Source organism: Mirounga angustirostris, unplaced genomic scaffold (assembly GCF_029215605.1).
Source record: "Mirounga angustirostris isolate CCGP_5_RB_7025 unplaced genomic scaffold, mMirAng1.0.hap1 SCAF_12, whole genome shotgun sequence".
Lineage (NCBI taxonomy): Eukaryota > Metazoa > Chordata > Mammalia > Carnivora > Phocidae > Mirounga > Mirounga angustirostris.
Genome location: NW_026991720.1, coordinates 101,624,461 through 101,646,561, shown reverse-complemented (window position 1 = coordinate 101,646,561; position 22,101 = coordinate 101,624,461). Strand labels below are relative to the sequence as shown.

Below are 22,101 nucleotides of genomic sequence, written 5' to 3'. Positions count from 1 at the left end.
AGTGTTTCTAAATGTCTTAAAAATTACTAGATTTACATCTAAATTGTAGCTGCCTTCAGCTCACTCATGTTTGTAATTCACTGTTTAAGACAACTTATACTTTCGAACAGATTTCTAATGTTTTGCCAGCACACAGCCTGCTTAATGTCAGGACTTCCATCACAGATCTGTTAACGATTTTGATAAAAGAAAGAAAGGGGGAGTGGTATTTTTCTGTTTCCCCAAATTGGTTATTTTACGAAGTAAAATACGCTGGGTGCTACTAATATTGGATGTTGTCAACCAGAAAGGCTTTGATACTCGATGCGGAAGATGCAATGTGCTCGCTAACACTGAAGTACAGGAAATGTCTCTTCTTACTTTTCTAAATTTAAATTTGGCTTTCCATAGTTGGCAAGGACCTGCATCGTCCACTGTGTGGGGGTCCTCTCCGCTTTGGGTTGAGGAATAACCTTGTGTTTGAGTCTGTTGGGCTGCTATCCTGAAACGTCACTGACTGGGTGGCTTATAAACAACAGACATGTCTTTCTAACAGTTCTTGAGCCTGGAAGCCCAAGATCTGGGTGCCAGCCTGGCGGGGAGAGGACTCTCTCCTGAGTCCCAGACTTCTCCACCTGTCCTTCCAGGGTGGAAGGGGCAAGAGAGCTCTGTGTTCTTAGAAGAACACTAATCCCGCTCAGGAGGGCTCCACCCTCATGATCCGAGCTCCTCCCACCTCCTGCTCCCTCCACCTCCTCCTACCATCACCTTTGGGCATTAGAATTTCAACATAGGAATATGGGAGGAACATAAATATTCAGATCATAGGGCCATGGAACAAAGTGAATCCAAGAAGATGGGTCTTTCACCTTTGCCCTCCCCCTCCCTCATTACTGCTCCATGATGGAGGTGACCAGTCTTTCCAACTAAGTTTCTGTCCCCAGCTGGAGCCCTAGTGGCTCTGGCAGATGCCGGTCTCTGCCCTACCCCAGGCTTGATCCCCTTCTCCAGTGAGGGAGCCAACCCAGGGCTGCAGAGACAGCCTGATTCTCGGCACCAAAAAACACAACCCACCTGTTACTCCCACTCTGGCCCAAACTTAAGATCATGAGGGCCTGGCAACTGTTACTCTGAAAATGGGAAAATCTCTTGCCTTTATTTTTTTAAGGCAAATTTTTCCATCATCGTGATTATTATTATTATTATTAATTTATTTTGCTTTTTCAGTTTTTGATCTATTTTAGCAAATAAGATTTCCTTTGGATGTTAGGACCCTGTTGATCTTTTTGTTCATTTTTCTTATAAAGAAACCCACGTTTTCTTTCCCTGTCATGTAAACAGTGGTTACGTGCAGTCCACAAATGCTGATGACGTGGACAACCCCTTCGGAGACATCACATCTGTCGCCAAGCCTCGGACCTCTAAAACGCTCTATACAAACACAAGTCGGTGAGTTCCACTCATAATTACTCCCCTTACGTTACCGTTAAGGATGGAACATGGTGATGGGCTTTATCATAAGTGAGAAAGAAAAGACGGCCACCAGGGACATAGCTTAAGAAGAAAGACAGCAGCTGTCTGAAAGCACTTGTCACAAATGAGATCACAATTTTGTGCACTGACTAACCTGGGTGCCTGGATATACATGCATGTGATATATTTTATATTCCACGTTTTATAGATATATAAAATATATTCACATAATCTATATAAAATATATTTTATATATTATAAAATTGTATAATAGTATACTTATATATATTTACACACTTCTGTAATCTTATATATATATACTTATGTATACTTATACACTTCTATAATCTTATATAATATATAATAAAAATATATCACATATATTTTTATAATATACAAATAATATATACAGTAATATATAATACATTATTATATATAATATGCTTATAATATAACATATAACTTATATATAAAACATATATAATATAAAACATAATATAAAAAAGTTATATAACTTATAAGCTATAATATAATATATTGTATGTAAAACATGTACTATATGATATATAATATATAATACACACTACATATCATATATAAATATAAAAATATATTTATCATATAATATATTAAGCTATATAAATATATGTAGCATGTTTATATATAATATGTATATATATTTGCTTTTACCAATGGGAACAGTAGGGCTCAGAAGTTACCTCCCTAGGATCCACCAGACGCTGCTGGATGTTGAAATCCTGTGCTCCTTTCATTATGTCACTGAGTCGCTGAATGTCATGGATATTCTCCCATCAGTTTCTGTGATGACTGACAAATTTGCACATTTCATGCAAGGCCGAACTGTGAATCGCGACAGTATTTTTCAGTGTTAGTTGATTCCTGTTTTTTCCGAAATGTCAGTTGTGCCCATGATGCAAACAAGCTGCATTTCTCTGTTGCAGGTTAGATGCAATACTCTAACCAACCTACAATAATCTCACATTTCCCTATGTTATCCATTCTGTCTATGTAATTTTTTTGACTGCTTGGCCGAACTATAACATGTGTTTCAAATCTAACTTCAGTTTTAAAATATAGTTGTGTAAATTATCTCACTTAAATCTCTAGATCAGGCACCCAAAGGAAAAGACAAAAGAGCCTATAAAATTCTCCAGGTACCGTGTTAAGAACTGGTAACATAAAGATAAAAAAGACAGAGACTTTGCCCTGGCGTACCTCAAGCATCTGATGGGTGGATAAGAGCTGTACACAAATGATTATGATATAAAGCAGGATGAAGTAAGTCCCCGAAAATGTTAGCTTCGTGTTTTCGAAGCTCAGGTGCACAGAGAGAGTCTTTCACCCGTGGGACCCGAAGGCTGCCTGTGACGTCTGAGCTAGGTCTTGAAGGATTCGTTAGTGTGATTCTTCCTCAAAATTTGTAAGGAAATTAGTACTATTAAACGTAGTAATTCTAAAGATTTTAAAAGAAGGACATGGGGATGAAACCAATTTAAAAATATCCTACAGGTATAAAAATTTAATACTCTTTTTCTTTTGAAATGTATCTTTAATTTTTGAAACATTTTATGAAACATGCTTGCCAGAGAGTCGAAACATACTCTCTTGGGTCATTCTTCAAAGACAGTGAAAATCAGCCTGGCAGCATTTTAAGAATTTGATGTAAAACATACCGTCTAACCTGAATAACTCTGGGACCGTGCCACTCTCCCTGGTCTTGCTGTTGATTTCTGTTTTTAAGGAAATGAAAGTATGAGTGGATCTCGGAAAAGAATTGAAGACATTAATTGTATTTGTGCGATTTGGGCACTAGAGGGCCACCAACCTTGCAAAGTTTCTTCTTTCCATCAGCTTTCAGTTTTTCATGTAATCTTAACCTTTTAACACAAAGAAATGCTTTGCACTTTTATTATGAAATATTGATAGATACTAAAATATATAGTGTCCTATGTAACATAGAAAGTAAAATAACACATAAATGCATGTGTTTTCCTGCCTAGATAAAGAGATAATATTTTACTAATTATCTTTTAAGCCACTTGTTTGTACCTCCTAACTTCATCACCTGGGTCCCCTTCCCAACCCAGAAGTCATCACCATCAGACTGCATGCTTATCCTTCACTTACTTTGCTTGATAGTTTTACTACATACATACAGATCTCTAAACAAAACCCTTTGTTGTTTTTACAAAACCGCATTGAGCTAAAAGACAACACCGTATGATTCCATTTGCATAAAATCCCAAACCCAGGAACACATGAACTTAACTACCTTTGTGCCAAGTTCAGAATATAGAGTGCCGTTTTATTCCAAACCAAATATGACTCTTCCCTTATTTCCTCATCTTAAACTTTCTTAAAGGAAATTGTCTTCATGACATTATCTTCAGGATTCTCCCCATGATCCGTGAGACTTAATCATGGTAGGTGAGCCCTGTGGCTCCCCACTTCTTCAACAGAAGCCAGAATACAGATGCTCAAGGCCTCTGCCTCTTCGTTCAGGTGGTTCCATTGTTGGGATCACCAGTCTTCCAAAAGAGTGACTGTCTTTCAAATTGCCTTCCTTAATTTCAGATTTTGTTTTCTGGTTACCAAGTCATCTGACGTGGCCAGGGTTTTTAAAATTGCTGGTGATTGTACTAATTGTTTTAAAAAGAGCTTAAAAAATTATTGTAGAACCGAATCTGATCATTATGGAAAAAAAGTATAGAGACATTGGTCATAAATATAACCACACTCTCACACAAACCATTATTAAGATTTTGACATAGTCCCATCAGTCATATGAGCTTTTAGTCTTGCTTTCATATGTTCATTAGCTAGGGTCATATTACATTTAAAATTTTTACCACCTTAACATTACAACAGCATCATAGTTACATGTATTATGCACTCATTATAATTTTTATTTGTGTAGATGTGTTTGTCATTGACTAGTTCACTCAATTGATTGGTGACATATGCAAATTCTTTGCATTTTTTTGTTATGATAAATACTGCCACCAAGCACTTTGTTATGTGACTCATTTTATGAGTTGGGATCTTTACTTAAGGGAGACTCCTCGAAGTGAATTCTGCAGTCAAAACACAGGAACATTCTTAAGCATGTTGCAAACTCATTTTTTTGGAAATTTTATATAGATTTACAGAACAAGTATTTGTTCTTAGTATTTGTGTCCTCCTTTGATGCTAGTGTTAAAGCTTACCAGACATCTTTTTTTTAATCTCTCAAATCTTTTCACTGTAAAAATAAATCAAATATTTTTAAAGTGCAGAAAGTAGAATGTCTTTTCCATTTTCAACCCCAAAATTAAAAGCTTGATATATTTTTTACTCTCCCCCACACACATGAGTGTCTGAAAAGTATAGGTCCCTGTGTACTGTTGTGTGCATACATGTGTGTGTAAAGCTGAAATACGCAATACACATTCTCCCTGACACTATGCAGGACTATTAAAACCTTTTTAATGGCTGCCTGATATTCAAACAAAGCTATATTATAGTTTACAGAGGCCAAGGACTTAGTACACATTTTTCCTATTGTAAACAATGTAACAATAAATACCTCCACATACACCTTTGCACAATTATGCATGCATTTATGTAGAATAAATCCCTAAAAACAGTGTTTTCTTACTAAAATTGAAATATCTTCTAATTTGTGGGAGTGCCCGATTATTACAAAACATTTACAGTTAAGGAACTCACAATATTAATGCAGTTTTCGTTGTAGTTCCTCACTTGTAACTTGAGAATAGTCGAGGAACTAAGTGAATCCACAATATCCATTGGGTTCAACAGGATATCTTAAAGCTCGGGAAAAACGGCTTTTTCATCCCTTCAACAAACATGTACTGTTTACTGGATCAGGTTACTCTTCAGGAATTAAAAAAAAAAAGTCACTCCTCACTTAGAATCTGTGTCAAGCAAAAAAAATAAAGCAAAACCTAACGTAAGGAAACCCCCTTCCCCCCAAATATGATTTTTTTATCCTTCTCTTGAATGTAAGAGCTATATTCTTTGCAAGAGCTTAATGAACAAGGTTGATGAGAAGTTTGTTTCCTTTTAGTAATTATCTGTGATTCCATGTCGTTCCAAAATGCTTTGCGTTCAAGAGTCATCGGTGCAAAGCACCTAACTGTGGGAATGATATGGAACAGCGTATCTGTGCAGTCAGGATCCAAAGGCATAAAATTCTGCTCTTTCCTAAGGAAATGCTGGAAGTGGGTTTTCTTTTGCCAACGACCAGCTGTTGGAGCTACGGACCTGGGGTCTTAGGTAATGCCTCTCACCTGGCCCAGCCCCTGGTTTTACCAGCAGGGAAATAGGCTCAGAGAAGGAGAGGTGCCCGCCCAGGTGACACAGCCCAGTGAAGTGGAAGCCGGCCATGAACCCGTGCCTCCCGCCCCCACACCTGGTGCTTTCCAGCCACACCACTGGCCTGTTTTCCCAAACCCGCCAGGCCCCCCTCTCCCCCACTGGGCTGTCTTCCACGAGGCTGTAATCCTTCATTTCAAGACTACACGGTTTCATATTCACTGTGTCTTCACCTCAGTCATCTCTGCGATGAAGCATTTGCAGATAACCACTGATTGTCCAGAATGGATCCTCAGGCAGGTGAGGACCAAGGTCTGAGATGGAAGAAGGCGGGGCCTTCCTGTCAGTCACTGCGGTATGCTGCACCTTTAAAAACAGACACACACACACACACACACACACACACGCACACACAACCTTACCACAACCCAGGTTCAAGAATGAGGCTATGAATAGTAGTTCCTTACCTTAGCCGACACTTCTGCCTTTTCAGAGGACTTTCACATCTACTCCTTCATTTGTTTTTCAAAATTGTGTGATGAGGCCAGAGGCGCGGGAACAGGTACGGTCCCCATTTTACAGATGAGGAGGCTGAGGCTGGAGGGCATGATGTAAAGAGCCCCAGAGCACTCATTTCAGGAGAGACTGAGAGACAGGCCACCTAACCCCCAGGGCAAGCTCATGCCCTGCTCACAAGGACATGCCTTTGCGTCTGGGGAAGCCTCCATCCAGCCCTGTTGGCATTCAAAGCCTCTGGGTTATTTCTGTGTTCCCTTCCCTTCGGGGACATTCTAAGAACAGAGGAAAAGCAAGTGTAGGCACTCAATGAGGGTAATAAAATGTAATTCCTGAACAGATCTTGGGGCCCAAATATCTTCCATTCTGAGAAACACAACCCAATGTCCAAAATGATGGTGGTCTTACTTAGATTTCTCGCCCGACAGTCAAAACAAGTAAATCCAAGCTCAAGGCCCCTCCTTCTTTTTCCCCTCTAGCTGTGGGCACCCCAAGAATGTTCTGCAGCCCCCTTGTCTCGGCCCTCCCCGAAAGCCCAGCCTTGCCTTTGTCCCACCACCCCCCTTGCCCTGGGCCAGTCTTGACCCCTCCCCCTGCCCTGCCCCCTCCAGGGGAGGCACAGGTTCCCTGACCAGAACACAGTGTGGCTCCCAGAGCTTCAGTTCTGTTGTCTAAGGTCCCATGGCTGGTAGGGGCAGCCCCAGGGTTCAATACCAGCCTCTCTGCCCTCTGCCCTCTGACCCCATGCCTCTCTCTTTCTGTATCCCTCTCATACGCCCCCTCCCACCCTCCCCGTTACTTTGCATTGGCGGTCTTCACCCCACTTGGGTTCTTCAAACCTCTACATGTGCATTTAAAAATGTTCTCATTAAGTGAAAGGTGTCAGGAGCAGGCCTGGCTGATTTCTGCCTGGATGTGTACCTGACACTGAACAGCTCTCAATGAAAGATCGTCGAATTGACTTGAACTCGCATGTGCACCCGTGTCCTGAGTAAATGCGACCACTCGGAGGTAGCAGGGCTGTCCTGCCTCTGCTGCGGGCCCTGGTTGTCCAAAATGGATCCAGGCAAGGATGGCACCCCTTACATCCGGGCCTTCTGGGTGGGGGTGGTCCTGTGCCCCCGCCAGCTCAAATGGCTCGGGGCACGTTCCTTAGACTCTCTCTAAAACCTCAGGTCCTGCATCTGCACGACAGGCATGATTCTAGGACCTACAAAACGGGGTCTTGTGAGGATTAAGTGAATTCATGCCAGTGTTTAAAACAGTGCCTGGGATACAGCGGCTGGTCCCGTGAGCATGAGCCACGTCCAGGGAACAGCGAAGAAGCTCTCTGCGGGCTGACATCCCAGCCCACGTGCACACGACCTGTATTCTACACACAACCTGCTCTTCCCACAGCTTCTTCTTCTTCATTTCCTGTTTAGCTTTTAATTACACACCCTCTGTGCTCCCTTTTCTAAGAAGCCCACTAAGTTCCTTATATTCTAAAATTCTTTATTTTCTATTTTATTTTGCTGGGTTTAACAAAGCCAGTTAGTTGCATATTTAGGCGATAATGTCTTCCCACCTACCCATAGCAAAGAGAATCCCGGTTTACTCTGGGAATCGGAGTACGCCAGAAGGTGTTCAAAGGCCTAGAAGCTATGGAGCAAAGACAAACAATGAAGACTTATCTTATTTTTAAATGAATTCCAGCTTCTCTCTGCTCTCCTTAAGAGGAGGAGGGGGGTCTTTGAACACGGAACCAATCTGGAAATACATTTAAAAGCCCATGTCACCCCTCAGCAGCAGGGCTGCAGAGTGTCCCCCAGAGACTATTCTCTTCTTGACAGGAGGTCAACGTGTTGCACTGAAGATGGAAAAAATTCCCCCCGTGATGTCCCTGCAAAGGGGGGGTGGGTAAATGGAATAGATTTAGAAGCGGCGTGGGTGAGGACTTTCGCTTTCAAATATTTGGCCAAATTTCAAAATTGGTTTGTTATGCAACTGAATTCATTTCTTAAGCCTAAGTGGCTTCTCTTTAATGTCTCCTGGCTCGTGGTTTGTTGTTTTTGGATGTGAGGTAACACAACATCGTATCATCATGATAGCGTGGTGTGTCATACCACCTCGCAGCAGTAACCTGTGTGCCATGGGGCACGCGGAGCTGTCTGATGTTCTCTGCCAGGCTCTCCTCCCAGTTGGCAGACCGCTCGCCTCCATCTTGGCTTCTTAACTGCTCTCATGGAAGGCCGTGACTTTAGAGGCATTTCAATTCTGCAGGTGTTTCAGAAGCAGTGGAAAAAACATCTCATGCAGAGGAAGGGGATTTCCTCTGTAACATGCATGGAAGCTTTATAGAATGTTTGGGGGAAAGACAGACACATGAATAATTTTGCCCTGTTTTTGGTTACCTCTCTGACATACAGCCACACTTCTTCAAGAAAATTCCAGGAAATCCTAAAGGGCACTGCCTAGAATTTGGCAACGCTGATTTGATCACCCAGGTCCCTCCAACAAACCTGAAAATGTAGCTCTGACATGGGGATTTCCAAACTTCGATGCACTGCTTATCTAGAATTATCTCGAGAGCTTTTGAAGACCCCAATTCCCAGGTCACACCCCCCTTACCAGTTAAATCAGAATGTCTGGGGGCTGGGAGTCAGGCATGGGTACCTTTGAAAAATCCCCATGAGTTATTCAGTGTGACATTTGGAAGCCACTGTCTGAATATCTTTTTGGCTGCTTGTGCTGGATAAACTTCACCTTCTCTACCTATCAGGCTCCTATTTTGTAAATTTCTCATTAAAATCTTAAATTCTTAAAATCTTGTGTTTCAACTAAAATTAGTTGAGCCCCTACTAAGTGCTGAAGATTTGCTGGCCGCCTTCACATTCATTGAACCCCCTTCTACCCTGGATGAGCCTTGAAGAGGTGGATGGGTTTCTCTCCCTGCTGCAGGGGGACTGGGCTGGGGTCCAGAGGGCTTCCGTCCCTGGAGGAAGAACTCACAGTTGGTTAAGGGGCAAGTCAGGAGTGGAAGAGAGGCCCGGCTCCCCATGCAGTAGGCTTCCCTGCTCTCTCCCTACCTCATTTTCCTAGTCTCCCAAGATCCAATAAGGTGTACAATTTCTTCTGCAATTACCATTGATGCACGGTCCCTTCACTCTGTTAGCATCAGGTGTCCCTGTTTTGCTGCTTGGAAGCCGGTATATCATCACCTATAGTCACAGCAAGGCTATGACTTGTCACTTGCAAGACACAGATGGGGTTTATTAGTACAACTCCTGCCTGGTACATAATTTTTTCTCTAACATTCCAATACTAACAGATAACCATGCATGGAGGGACACCGAGGGACTGTGCCGCGATCCACATGTGGGGGGGCATGGAGGGGCTGTGTCAGGAGCCCTTTCCATGCATAAAAGGATCCATGCGTAAAGGTCTGTGCCACAATCCATGGTCCACGAGTGGGGAGCAGGGCACCAAGGGGCTGTGCCTTGATCCACGCCCGGGGATACACCGAAGGTCTGCGCCACGATCCATGTGCGGAGGGAACACCAAGGTCTGCGCTATAATCCACGATCCAGCACGGAGGGACACCAAGGGGCTGCCCCAGGAACAGGTACCTTTTCCCCACCAAAGACGATCAGGCCTTGAGTTTGCTGTCTTTACCCCCTTGCGTGGCTGAGGCAGTAAGGCTCTGAGAGATTCCACGTCTGTGGTGCAGTCCTGTGAGCTAATGAGCGGAGTCGTGGGGTTCGAATCGGAGCCCTGACCCTTGAGCCCACACCCACATCCCCATGCCACTCTCCTCCATCCGCCTCCTCACCTGCTGCTCTAAGAACCAACTCCCCTGAAGCCTCCTATTTCAAAACGTTCTCCTAAGGCAAATGGATCCTGGACGTTTTCTTTGGCTTATTGTGTGTGGGGGGTGGGGAAGGCCGCGGGTGCAAGCAAGAGACCCACAGAGGAACTGGTCGTTCGCCCTGGACAGAGGTTTCCTTGCTGCAGCTGTCATTGTATTGCATTTTGTCTGCGCATCCGTCTCGAACGAGGACCAGCGCCTGAGAAATATCACGCTCCTGAAGAAAAGGCCCAGGGATGGGAAGTGCCAACCACTGACTGAGCAGAAGTGGCAGCCCGTTGTCTTGGCCCTTTCCTCGCTCCTGGTTTATGAACGATGGTGGCGGTCATCCTTGTCCCTCCCAAACACGTACGATGAGCTGAGGCTCTAGCACCCGCAGGATGCTAGCAGTTCAAGTCCACAAAGATCACGTACTAGCTGAGTGAGCGTCAGGATTTGCACATAGTGGGTTCTTGCTCCTTGAAATACAGTTTAAATTCCCTACCATCCCTGGCTCCGGGGAGGCCACGGCCACAGGTTGTAAGCAGCACTGGGGACTGAGCCCACACAGCCCTGCCCCGGAGCTCAGCCCCACCTCTCCCTCAGCAAAGAATTCACTTCAAACATTTGTGTGCTATGAAGATGGCAAAAAGTATTAGTCAGGATACATATGCCTCTGAACTGCCTATTAAAATACTTCTTTGGAATATTTGCTTCCCTTTCTAGAGAGGGAGTTTATATCTACAGTGAAGAACCTTCCCCTATGTTCCCGTGCTGTCTTCCCTCCCCTCTCGCGGGTGGGAGAAGGACAGGAAAGGCAGAAGAGTAAGTGGGGTTGCACTGAACAAGCCCATGCTTGTGTAAGTCTGTGAAATTTCAAGAAATTACGTGACATCAGGAATGCAGTACAACAATGGTGATAAGAAAATATTATGTTAAAAACACTGTTATGTGGGTGCCTGGGTGGCTCAGTCGGGTAAGCGTCTACTTTCAGCTCGGGTCATGATCCCAGGGTCCTGGGATCGAGCCCCACGTCGGGCTCCCTGCTCAGCGGGGAGTCTGCTTCTCCCTCTCCATCTGCCTGCCACTCCCCGTTGGTGCTCCCTCTCTTGCTCCCTCTCTCAATATCTTAAAAAAAGCCCACACAGTTGTGTGTCGACTAGGACTGGAGTCAGCATGACAGGGTCATGTGTGGAGGACAGGTCTGCGGTTCTATAAAGAACCTGTGTCCTCCTTCACTAGGAAACAGCTTGGCGGTGAATCATGTATGTAAAATACCTGCAAATTCAAATAATAGGAAAAACATGGGCTGGAAATGAGTTTTTTCAGTCCTAGAGCAGAGCGGCTATGTGTGCATTTCTGAGTCACTGTGCCCCTGCCTCTACCCTTTCCTGTTTGCCAACCGGATTTCCAGAGTCGCCCTTTGTACTTTCATGTGTGGGTGCTGGTGACCCGAACTATTTCACAAATGCCTCTTTTCATTTCCTCTCTCCCCTCTCTTTTAACTCTTTCCTTCAGCTCTGCCAATATCCCAGGATACACCGGGAAGGTTCATTTCGCAGCCAGCCACCCGGCAAATTCTGATATTCCATCAACAACCCCATCACCAGACTCAGAAGTGCACCGGTAAGTCTGAGTCCTATTACTCAATGTGCTCAGAGACACTGGAGGCAGGCGGGGGTCGGGGGAGGGATCGTCATTATGGTTATTCCATTAAAGAACAATTACATATGAAGAGTAAATTTACATCATTTTTAAAAATGGGGTGTCAAGTCCAAAAGACAGAAGCGTTCATCTTCCTGCTGTTGCTAAAGGAGCCTACGAAGATTCTTAAAGTGTGTTAGGTGAGCGACATCTTTACCTCTTGGACTTACAGCTTTGCACCCATAGCACGCTTCTGCGTGACCAGCAGAACACGGGTGGATGCTGGGAACCCATCGCATGAGCCACATATTTACTCCCTGTGAATCACCGCCTTAGTTTTCATGAGACAACATTCTGTTGAAAGTCACATGTATTTTTAAACACCATTTTAGGAATCGAAAGCAGGAGATCTCAGATGGAAGGCTCTTGTGGACTCCGTTATTTGGGGCTGCCAGAGAGAAGCAACGCATTATTGTTCATTATAACTCAAATCTGAAAATGTTTGATGGAGGTCCTGGGCTTGCAAATAACATGACACAGTCTTGAAAATGCAAATGCGGTCTTAAAGGGGTCCAGTTGCTGGTTCCTGCAAATAAATAAACTATCCCGGGAGGTCCCTGTGCGTCTTGGAGGAGGAGGGAGGTGGTTCTCCCCCAAAGGGTGCCTTTGCTCCTTTTGGTAGAGAATCCATTCATTTATCCAACATTTATTGAGCATCCACTCTGGGCCAGGCACCATTCAAGGCCCTGAGCACACGTGATTCCGGCTCTCAGGAGCTTACGTTCTGGTGTGACAGACAGCACAAAAGCACACAAGTAATTGAAGAAATAAAATGATTTGAGAGAGTGCTATGTGCTGCCAAGGAGAAAAGGTGGGGAGGTGTAGTAGGTAGGGCCTGGACAGGGTGCTGAGTTAGCTTGGCAGTCCGGGAGGGCTTTCTGAGGAGGTGGCCTTCAGGCAGAGTCCAAGCCATCCCACTGGATTTCTTACATGTTCTGAAAGGGGGCAACTGGGGAGAGCCTCGTGGGCCCTAGTGGTCAGTTCATATGGGCTATTTATTCTCTTGTTCACTCATGCCTTTACTGGTTCATTTGTATGTGCTTTCACTGGGTCAACCAAGTTCGTGGTTCTCCAGGAATTCACAAGAACTAGACCCAGTTTGCAAGGAGCTCAGAGTCTAGCCGTGAGCAAGAAACACACAACCATAGTAGAGGATGACGCATGTCACCCTAATACTGTCACTCACATGGGTGAGCGCTTCGTCTACACCAGGCTATCCAAGTGCTTTGTACTTACCAAGTCATCTCACCAACCCAGAAACCCTGTGAGGGCTATGCTCTTGTTTCCCCATTTTACAGATCAGGACAGTGAGGCAAACAGAAGATTTCAGGGGATCCGCATGGATCCACGTGGGGGGCAGTAAGGAAGGCTTCACAGAGGAAGGGGTTCAGGCAGTGACCCTTGGTCTCATAGATATCTGCGGGCCAGGCTGTGTGTGGAAGGACTGGCTTATTCCAGGGATCCCACATGCGAAGCCCCTCACCACACAACCATGGAACCATAAGAGGGCCGTGTGGGGCACCCAGATCATTGCACACCCTGTATGCAGGACCTGGTTCCTCAGGCAGTGACTGGGCACAGGGAAGTGCCTGCTGACAGAGGGCTTCATCAACTGATCTAAATTCTGGGTTTGCTGATTGCTTAGAACCTCTGGGTCACCTGATAAGAAACATTTTAAAGGAGGACATTGGCTTTCAAGGCTACTATTTTGCATTCAATCAGTTTTCTCTCAGGACACATTTTCCAAAGTCACAGATCCATTTGCAAAGGCAGGACTGATGGAAATTTAGACAATTAATGGATTTTATTTCGCTGATGGGCCTAAAGAAACAATTGCAAAATTAAATGCATTCTGATGTCTGTTGTTTAGACGTAGTGTCCACAAAGATGGAATCATACACTGTGTCTGGGTGGATAATGACAGGGGACAGACCCAGTTATGTCTTCCCAGGGCAAATGTGAACATTCCTGATCCCTTGCCTTCTTCCTTCATGATCCGTCTTCTCTCCCCATACGTCTCAGACCACAGCTCTGATACCTGATGGGTCTAGCACGTTTCCCCGGCCACGTGATCTAGCGGTTCCATGTTCTACTATATTTCAAAGAAATCTGTATTTCCAAGTGGAAAACCATCCTTCACTGTTACTGAACTGTTACTAATGCTATAATGTTCCTACTGCTGTTCCTGCTATTCCTACTGCTGTTCCTGCTGTTCCTGCTATTCCTAATGTCCCTGGTGCTCTTCCTGCTGTTCCTAATGTTCCTGGTGTTCTCCCTGCTGTTCTGCTGTTCCTACTGCTGTTCCTGCTGTTCCTAATGTTCCTGGTGCTGTTCCTGCTATTCCTGCTGTTCCTACTGCTGTTCCTGCTGTTCCTAATGTTCCTGGTGCTGTTCCTGCTGTTCCTAATGTTCCTACTGCTGTTCCTGCTATTCCTGCTGTTCCTGGTGCTGTTCCCGCTGTTCCTAATGTTCCTACTGCTGTTCCTGCTGTTCCTACTGCTGTTCCTGCTGTTCCTAATGTTCCTGGTGCTGTTCCCGCCGTTCCTAATGTTCCTACCGCTGTTCCTGCTGTTCCTAATGTTCCTGGTGCTGTTCCCGCCGTTCCTAATGTTCCTACCGCTGTTCCTGCTGTTCCTAATGTTCCTGGTGCTGTTCCCACTGTTCCTAATGTTCCTGGTGCTGTTCCCGCTGTTCCTAATGTTCCTGGTGCTGTTCCTGCTGTTCCTCCTGTTCCTACTGCTGTTCCTGCTGTTCCTAATGTTGCTACTGCTGTTCCTGCTGTTCCTAATGTTCCTACTGCTGTTACTTCCTGGGAAAAGGACTCGAGTCTTTTGGCCACACCCTCAAGCTCAGGTTTAGGCCCATTGCTGACCTCTGGTGAGCCCCACACTCACCATCCCCCCACACTGCACACAGCTCTGTCATTTTGTCTCAGGGTGGGGACTGAGGACCCTCTGCGGTGGCTTCTCTGGGGTTCTTATTCTTGGGGTACACATAGGCTCTGGAGACAGATGGTGGCAGCAACCCGAGGGTCACTCACAAGGAAGCGACCGAGCTCTGTTGGGCCGGGTGTCCGGACCCCTATCCCTGTGCCCGCTCCTAACGGCGGCGCCCAACAGGCCCTGGGGCTTGGCAGCGAGAAAACACAGTGGGGCGGTCAGACTTTAAAAAGCTCTCTCTAACACGAGGAGGCCCCCTGGCCCTTGAGATCAGAGAACATCGGGCCTTTGAGATTCTCCTTCATGAAGCATCAGCTCTCAATTTTTGTGACACTATATTTAATGTATTTTTGCTGAAAATTCCCTGTGAAAGTGGGAGTCAAGGTCTCTCTCTGGTGAGTATCATGAGAACTTAGTGAGCTGACTTCCTCCTGATGGTGTCTGACTGATCTGCTGCGTTTTTCCTGTTGTTTCTGAGAGGCGCTCCCGAGCCCAGGCTCTGGTATTCTGGTAAGCCCCGGTGCGAGGGGCTCGCACTGCCCCGGGGGGCCATGCGGGCTGCTTGTGCCTGCAGCCCATCTCCAAGTGTTCTGGTGGGTTCTCCCCTCCCTGCCCCCAACATTAGAATCTCTCTTCCCACCACTGCTTCTGTCTCCTTTCCCCCCAAAGAGGAGGTCTTGCTCTTCCAAAAGTTCATCCTTCCGTCTGAGCACTGGATCCTCTTCAACCCTGCTCCCTCCCTCTTGCTTGGGAAGAAACCTGGCCACCTCCCACCCCAGCCACCTCCCTGCTGTAGAAATTAAAGGTGTCCCCTTTGAGCAACCATCCCTTTGTCTGCCCTCCTCCCTCTCACTCCTAAGCTTCTTTCAGAGGCAAATATCCCTTCCCCTGTCTGCCTCCATGCCCTCCCAGCCCACTCTCTGTCAACCTCTCGCAGTCTGCGTTCTGACATTGCCAGTCAACAGTGCTCCTGCCCACCAGATGTAGGCTGGTAAGACCACCAGGAGAGGCTGAACACTGAACACCGTTGATGCCCCTTCATGCAGAGGGTGGGCTGGTGCATTTGCCGTGGATCTTTGTGCCTGGGAGGTTGCAGTAGTCTGGGATTAAGGAGTTAAGGCCTTGAATGTCAATGCCAAGGGGTTGTGGTCCATGTGGTCCCGGTAACACATTTTGAGCAAGGTGTACAAAACACCACCTGTGCCTAAGATTGATATTGAGATGAGACACAGAATAGCAAGGAAAGAGATTAGTGGATGAGATTGAAGTGAGGGGCAGGGGTGGAGGAGGTGGGGGAGACTGATGTTGTCAATCTCCCATTTGGAGAGCGAGAGAATGCACATGGGGGTTTCTCCTCATTCCTGTTTCCAGGACAGTCCGGAGTTTCCTGTGCATTCCTTCACACCAGAACGCCACCTGAACAGAAGCTTGAGTTTGTACTTCAACAGATGTTTTCCACCACACAATAAAATATTCTGACATCATGATAATCATAGCATTAAAAAGGGTGGCCCAGTCAGTTAAGTGTCTGCCTTCGGCTCAGGTTGTGATCCTGGGGTCCTGGGATCGAGTCCTCTACCTCTCTGGGCCCCTTGCCCCAGGCTTGCCAGTATAGGGACTTTGTGTTGTAACGTTTGAGTACCTCCTTTTAACTACATTTTCTATTCTATCTATTCTTAGCACCTACTGTAACTCTAGGCACAGAGTAGATTTTCAGTCAATGAAACCGATTACAATATAATGCATGTAATGCAATAAATGAGACTCAATGCAAATAAAAGAAATAAATGAAACAATGCACACAAGGATTAATCATTCCCAGTCTCTCTGTTATGTGCTGTCCTGACCCTCATTCACTCTCCTGAACATGTGTATTGTTAGTTGGAAAACAGATGAGGTTATGTATTTTTATGTATATTTTATGGGTCATTTTTTTCTTTTTTTTCTCCACCCCCTTTATAGCATCTTACGGAAAGAAATGGAAGTTGATGTCTTCCGTCACCAAGCACCGCTGTCTCGAATGGTCACAACTGTAAAACCCTACAATCCTTTCAATAAGAAGCATCAGGGAACTGTAGGATACTGACGAAGGCCTGCCCTCCGAGTGGGACTCATAAACCTCAGCCCTGGGGAGGCACTGCATATGGTGCAATGGGGAAATAAAAGACCCAGGCATGTTCTGGGTGTGTCTGTAGAGGTCGGATGAGGTCTGCAGCTCTTTTCTGCCTTAGGCAGAGTATCCTGGGCCCCAACCTCAGTCACTCGCCTGACCCGGCCCTGGAGAGCCACTATTCCCTGATGGCAGCCAAGATTTTCTGGAAGTCATCAGTAGCAGCCATTGTATTTCCAGAAGATTCCTCTTTAGAGTTGGAATGCCAGGTCTACCTAGAGGTTTCATGTCTTGGCCATGTTAATGCAGTGATTATAACTGCAGAGGGTAGATCGTAGATTTTGTGACCACAGACTATCCAATCAAAACCCCATATGTTCTTAATGGGAAGACTGAGTGGCTGAGAGAGAAAGTGGTGGTGTTCTTTTCAGATATGGTGTCACACAAGGACAACATCTATGATAATGAAGGACAAAATCATCCCTTGCCTGGCTGTAATATTTCTCTTTCAGAAAAAGAAGCATCCCCAGGCTCCATGAGGCTCAAGGGGCAGTTGTGACCAGTCACGTCCGCTTTAGCATCCGTGTGTGGCCCACCTGGGCCTTGGCCAAACACAGCACCAGCTCCAGAATCACTCAAGAGTGAACATAGGATGTGCGGGATCCCTCTGGTCCTGCAAATGTAGTTTTAGTTATACACATGAAGTTTATTTCTATTTGTGTACGCGTATCTATAGATCCTGTCAGAGTTTACAAGTGCTTTCACAAACCTTAGCTCATTTGATCCTGCAAACCCATAGCAAGCATTTCACAGGTACCTTGCTACTTTATGAACAGCCAAAGGCAAGGAGAAGTGAAGTATTTATCTCCGGTCATGCTACTAATAATTAGTAGGCTTAGAACTAGAACCCAGGCTTTCCAAATTTAGATACCGTGCCTCCATTTCTCTACAGATTGGATAACAGAAATGGACAAAAGACAAAAAAAAAAAAATTTCTTCCTATGTTCCTAGACTTTTTAGAAGTATTTCTCAGGGTCTTTCTCCTGCTTTCTTCTCCCAAGAGGTTCTGAATGAGATAGTGATCCTACAGAACTTCAAGCAAATGTGTAAGCCCTGCTTATCCCTTCGAAAGGCAAAATCAGCTATGTTTGTTTGGGGATTGGGTACTGCCTCAGTTGACAGCCGTAGATCTGGATGTTGGCTCTTCGGACCCTCTCTAGGAGCTGCCTCTCTGCCAGAAAGAACAGGAAGACACGTGCCCATTCATCCTGGGAAGCTTGATTTGCCTTCATGGAAAAGGAATGGCTTCACCTGAACCCAATCTTGTAGCTTAATTATTTTCAGAACAAGCAATTCTGTTAAAAAAATAAAACTCAGACCATAACAAAAATCTTCATCTCTGGAAGATTCTCACCCAAACACAAACGGGAAGGATTAGCCCTGTCCAGGAAGTAGATTAATGCAGGTTCCAGAGATTACATTTTGTGGTAAACATCCCTGGCAGGCCACTTTGTCAGGAGGTGTTACTGCTCAAGATCAGAGGCACCTGCTTATTGTTCTGGGCCTTTCTGTGGTAGAGCTCTAGTAGCACCTGATCTTGACAGTCTGCAGCCTAAGATAATTATTTCCATCCTCGATAGTGCAGGTAACTGGACACCTCTCAAAGCTGAGGTGAGCACCTTCACAGCTGTTTCTGGAAGAATGCTGGCTTTGCCTGCAGCATCCCCAGGCCATGTCCAGCAGAAGAAAGGTAGTAGCTCTCCATTTGCCCCATAGCTAGTTCTGACTTGTTTCCTGTGAAGAGAAAAGCAAATCCTGCTCACCACGATCTCGAATCCAAGGCCAACATAGAAGTACCAACCCAGTTGTATTATTCGGGTTTCCTTGGTTAGCAGTTCAGATGAAAATTGTAAAAATCAAGGAAGACCGCCTGAGGGATATGCAACTGCTCTTCAAGATCTGAAGTCTGCTCTTGGGTCATTCTGATGCACTGGGAGCCGACATATCTGTGCCTCCTTGGATTAGCCACTTGCCCGTTGCCTTCTCTCCCCAGAGCATGGGCTGCCTACAGCTTTACTCTCTGGGCTTTTATTTATCCTTAGGGATGACCCAAACGCAGAGAACCTCTGCAGTTTCCATAAAACTTAGGTGGAAGATAGTGTTTGAAAGTCTTAGAGTTCGCCCGTAAGAGAAAATGCAAGCCAATAAGCTTATTCTAGAAGATAAGGATATTACAATGTGATATTGTAAATATGTTACTCAAACTCAATAATATGAAAGTATGATACTCCTGACAGAGAAGAGGAAATCTAGAAATAAACAGATAAAGAAATTATGTCAAACCCCAGAGTACAAGTTAGATTTGTTCCAATAGATGATACAGAAACAACTGTTTGGAAACAAAACAGAAAAATACATCCAGGTCTCTCCCATAAATCAAAAGGAATAGAGCTTTAAGTGGATAACTGACAGCCTAAGTCAGGTTACCTGGAAATTCAGGAGAATTGGTTTATTAGGTGGGGGAAAATTTTTCCTGATGCACCCAAAGCCAGAAATTATGAAGAAAAAAATTAACTATTTTAACTTAAAAAATACCACCGAAATTTTTTAAAGAAAAACCTGTTGGCAAAATATGTCAGACAAAAATTCATATCCTCACTCTAAAGACAGTCCATGATGAGAAAAAAAAGATTACACCAATAGAAACAAGGCAAAGGATATTAATAAATACACTCAAAAATAAGAAATACAAGTGGCCAAAGACCAGATGATATATTGACACCTGAGGAGTATTAGAGACATGACTGTCGTATTTCATGTTCCACCTGCTGATCGGTGCTGGTAAGAAAAGATCCACAGCTTTGTTTTCCAGGAGTAGGACCTGACACTGTTAACACCTTTCCAGAGGGCAGTTGGCACTGTTTCCAGAACTTTTCCAGGTGGCAAAGGTTCAAACTTAGTAATTTTACTTTTAGGATTTTGTCAAGCAAAGGATTACACCAGTGAGCAAATGCATTTATATAAAGAAACTGAAGGTACGACAATTTATGACAGAAAAATTAGAAACAACTTAATGCCCATTGAGAGAAAACTTAATAAATTGCAGTACATGAATATACTAAATACAATATATGTGTTAAAAAGACAACGGAAGTCTCTATTATCACGGAAAGATGTACATGCAATTACTGGTAAGTGTAAAAAGCAGATTTTTACAACAGTATGTATTTAATTATCCTATTTTAATTTTAAATGGGTATACACAGAATAATGTGGGGGAGATATAAAACACGTTAAGGGTAATTGCATATTTTACTGTTACAGAGACATGTATTTCTTTAAAATTGGAAAACTTGAAAAGTTATAAAAAGCCAATATCCGTAAACTATCAGATTTTGTTTTTCAGATTTTTTTTCTCCTTTAATGAATTCAGTGCCAAGGAGACATTTGCCCCTCCTGAAGAACTGCTGTGTGAGTGTGAGAATTATGTAAGCCACCCACCTCAATCTTTTCTAAAATTCGGTGGTTTGTAATATAGATAGGTGTGAAATTACATGGGTGCCCCAAGTGGAAAATGTTAAAATGGAAAGTGCTTCCATTTTCACATGCCTGCCAGGAAGCTCAAGGCTGAATTAAATCAGTACATGAACTTAGAGATGCTAACAAACTTGATTCAGGGTTCCACATTCAAAACCGATACCCAACGGAGCCTCTTGAGTCATTCTGGGAAGTGGCATGTCTGAGAACCACTTGTTCTCTACCTGCTTTTTCTCCTTTCCACATAGTTTCAGATTTTTCTGTTTCGATTTTAAGATCCTTGTGATAGGAGATGCCCAACTGGTGGGGGAAACCAGTAGGTCACAGATCACATTTGAAATGTTGAACGTGTTTCTTGTTAGTGTTTCACGCACCAGATGGAGCTCTGACCCGCGGTAGGGAAAAACCCAAGCCTGGACAGTATAGTGCAAATGGGGTGGGTCTTCGTGGTCGGTCACCCTCCCGCCCTGAAGGTGTCGCCAGAAGCAGGTGGTTGGGGGTAGAGGCGCCAGTAATCCGGTAGCAGGAACAACCTGACCACCCAGGACCATGTTCTAATAAATGAGAATTTTCTAAATTACACCCACTCGTTCCACGAAACCCAGGCAGACTGGATTATTTTCATCTCTAGGAATCATGGCGTTCTGCATTACAGTCTATAAACTGCTAAAGAAGAAACATGCCAAATAGCTACAATTAACTGAGGAAAATATATAGCTTCAGGATCAATTTTTTAAAATATCTGCTTTGAAGGTGGTGTTTTCTTTCTCATGGCCAATCTCGTGTAACCCCCAGGAGGCAAGGAGGCATTCTGGCTAGGAGCAGGGGTTTCAGAGTCGCTCTGAATGGGCCCCAAGTCTCCAGGTTCACTGCTTCACTGCTCTGAGCCGCAGCTTCTGGGAGAAAAATAACACTGGCCTGATAGAATGATGGAAATGGTGGTGTGATTACAATTATAAACACAGGCATAACAGTAGCCCCGAGAGTACGCAGAATCTCATTACCTGACATAACATGTGAAGGTGATCCACACTCTTCCCGGGCGTGCTCAGTTCTTCAACAAGTACCCCAAGACACAGCAGTGTGCGCCAGGCCTGCAGTCAGGAGCCCATGGGGTCCTCGCCAATATTGTGGGGTCTGGGTCAACAAGCCAACGGGAGCAGTCGATAAAGTCATTAAACACTGATTGCACTGAGGAGGCTACGGAGAGTACCGGCATGGATAATCTTTCATACAAATGCACAAATTAAATCCCTCGTGTGGTCAATGGAATGATTTTGTTTCAAAACATTATGCTGCATTAAAAAAATAGGCGGCATTTTTCAAAATAAAGAATATGACTTCTATCGTAAGAGGGGTGTACTTCTGCGCACGCACACACACATACGTTTAAGGAATGATTCGGTAGAATTAATTCTGTATCTTTACCATAAAAGACCTTGGTTTACCCAAATTCATAATCCTTCTGAAAAGGGGAATTATTTCATTACATTGGGGTGCGGAAACAGCAACTGCTAATCTGTAAGGTGCTGGGCATCTAGTAGGCGTACCTGAAGAACCCAAATCGGCATGTTGGGTAAATACCGCCCCCCTCCCCCCAGAATTTACTGGTTTAGGGCCACTCGTCTATGCTCAATTAGGTAAGACAACAAAGGCAACAAAAGTCTTCTTTATAAACC

At 44.6% G+C, this 22,101-nt stretch overlaps 1 protein-coding gene across 1 annotated transcript in view; it reads left to right on the top strand.

The window, feature by feature from the left end:
• SPMIP7 (sperm microtubule inner protein 7) overlaps positions 1 to 16,969 on the top strand; it is a 54,943-nt gene extending 37,974 nt beyond the window's left edge. Inside the window, exons 7-9 of the mRNA XM_045865154.3 lie at positions 1,321 to 1,428; positions 11,651 to 11,758; positions 16,738 to 16,969. Coding sequence (XP_045721110.1) covers positions 1,321 to 1,428; positions 11,651 to 11,758; positions 16,738 to 16,861 — 340 coding nt within the window. The 3' untranslated portion in view covers positions 16,862 to 16,969. The remainder of the gene's footprint in view (positions 1 to 1,320; positions 1,429 to 11,650; positions 11,759 to 16,737) is intronic.
• Positions 16,970 to 22,101: the final 5,132 nt, after the last annotated feature.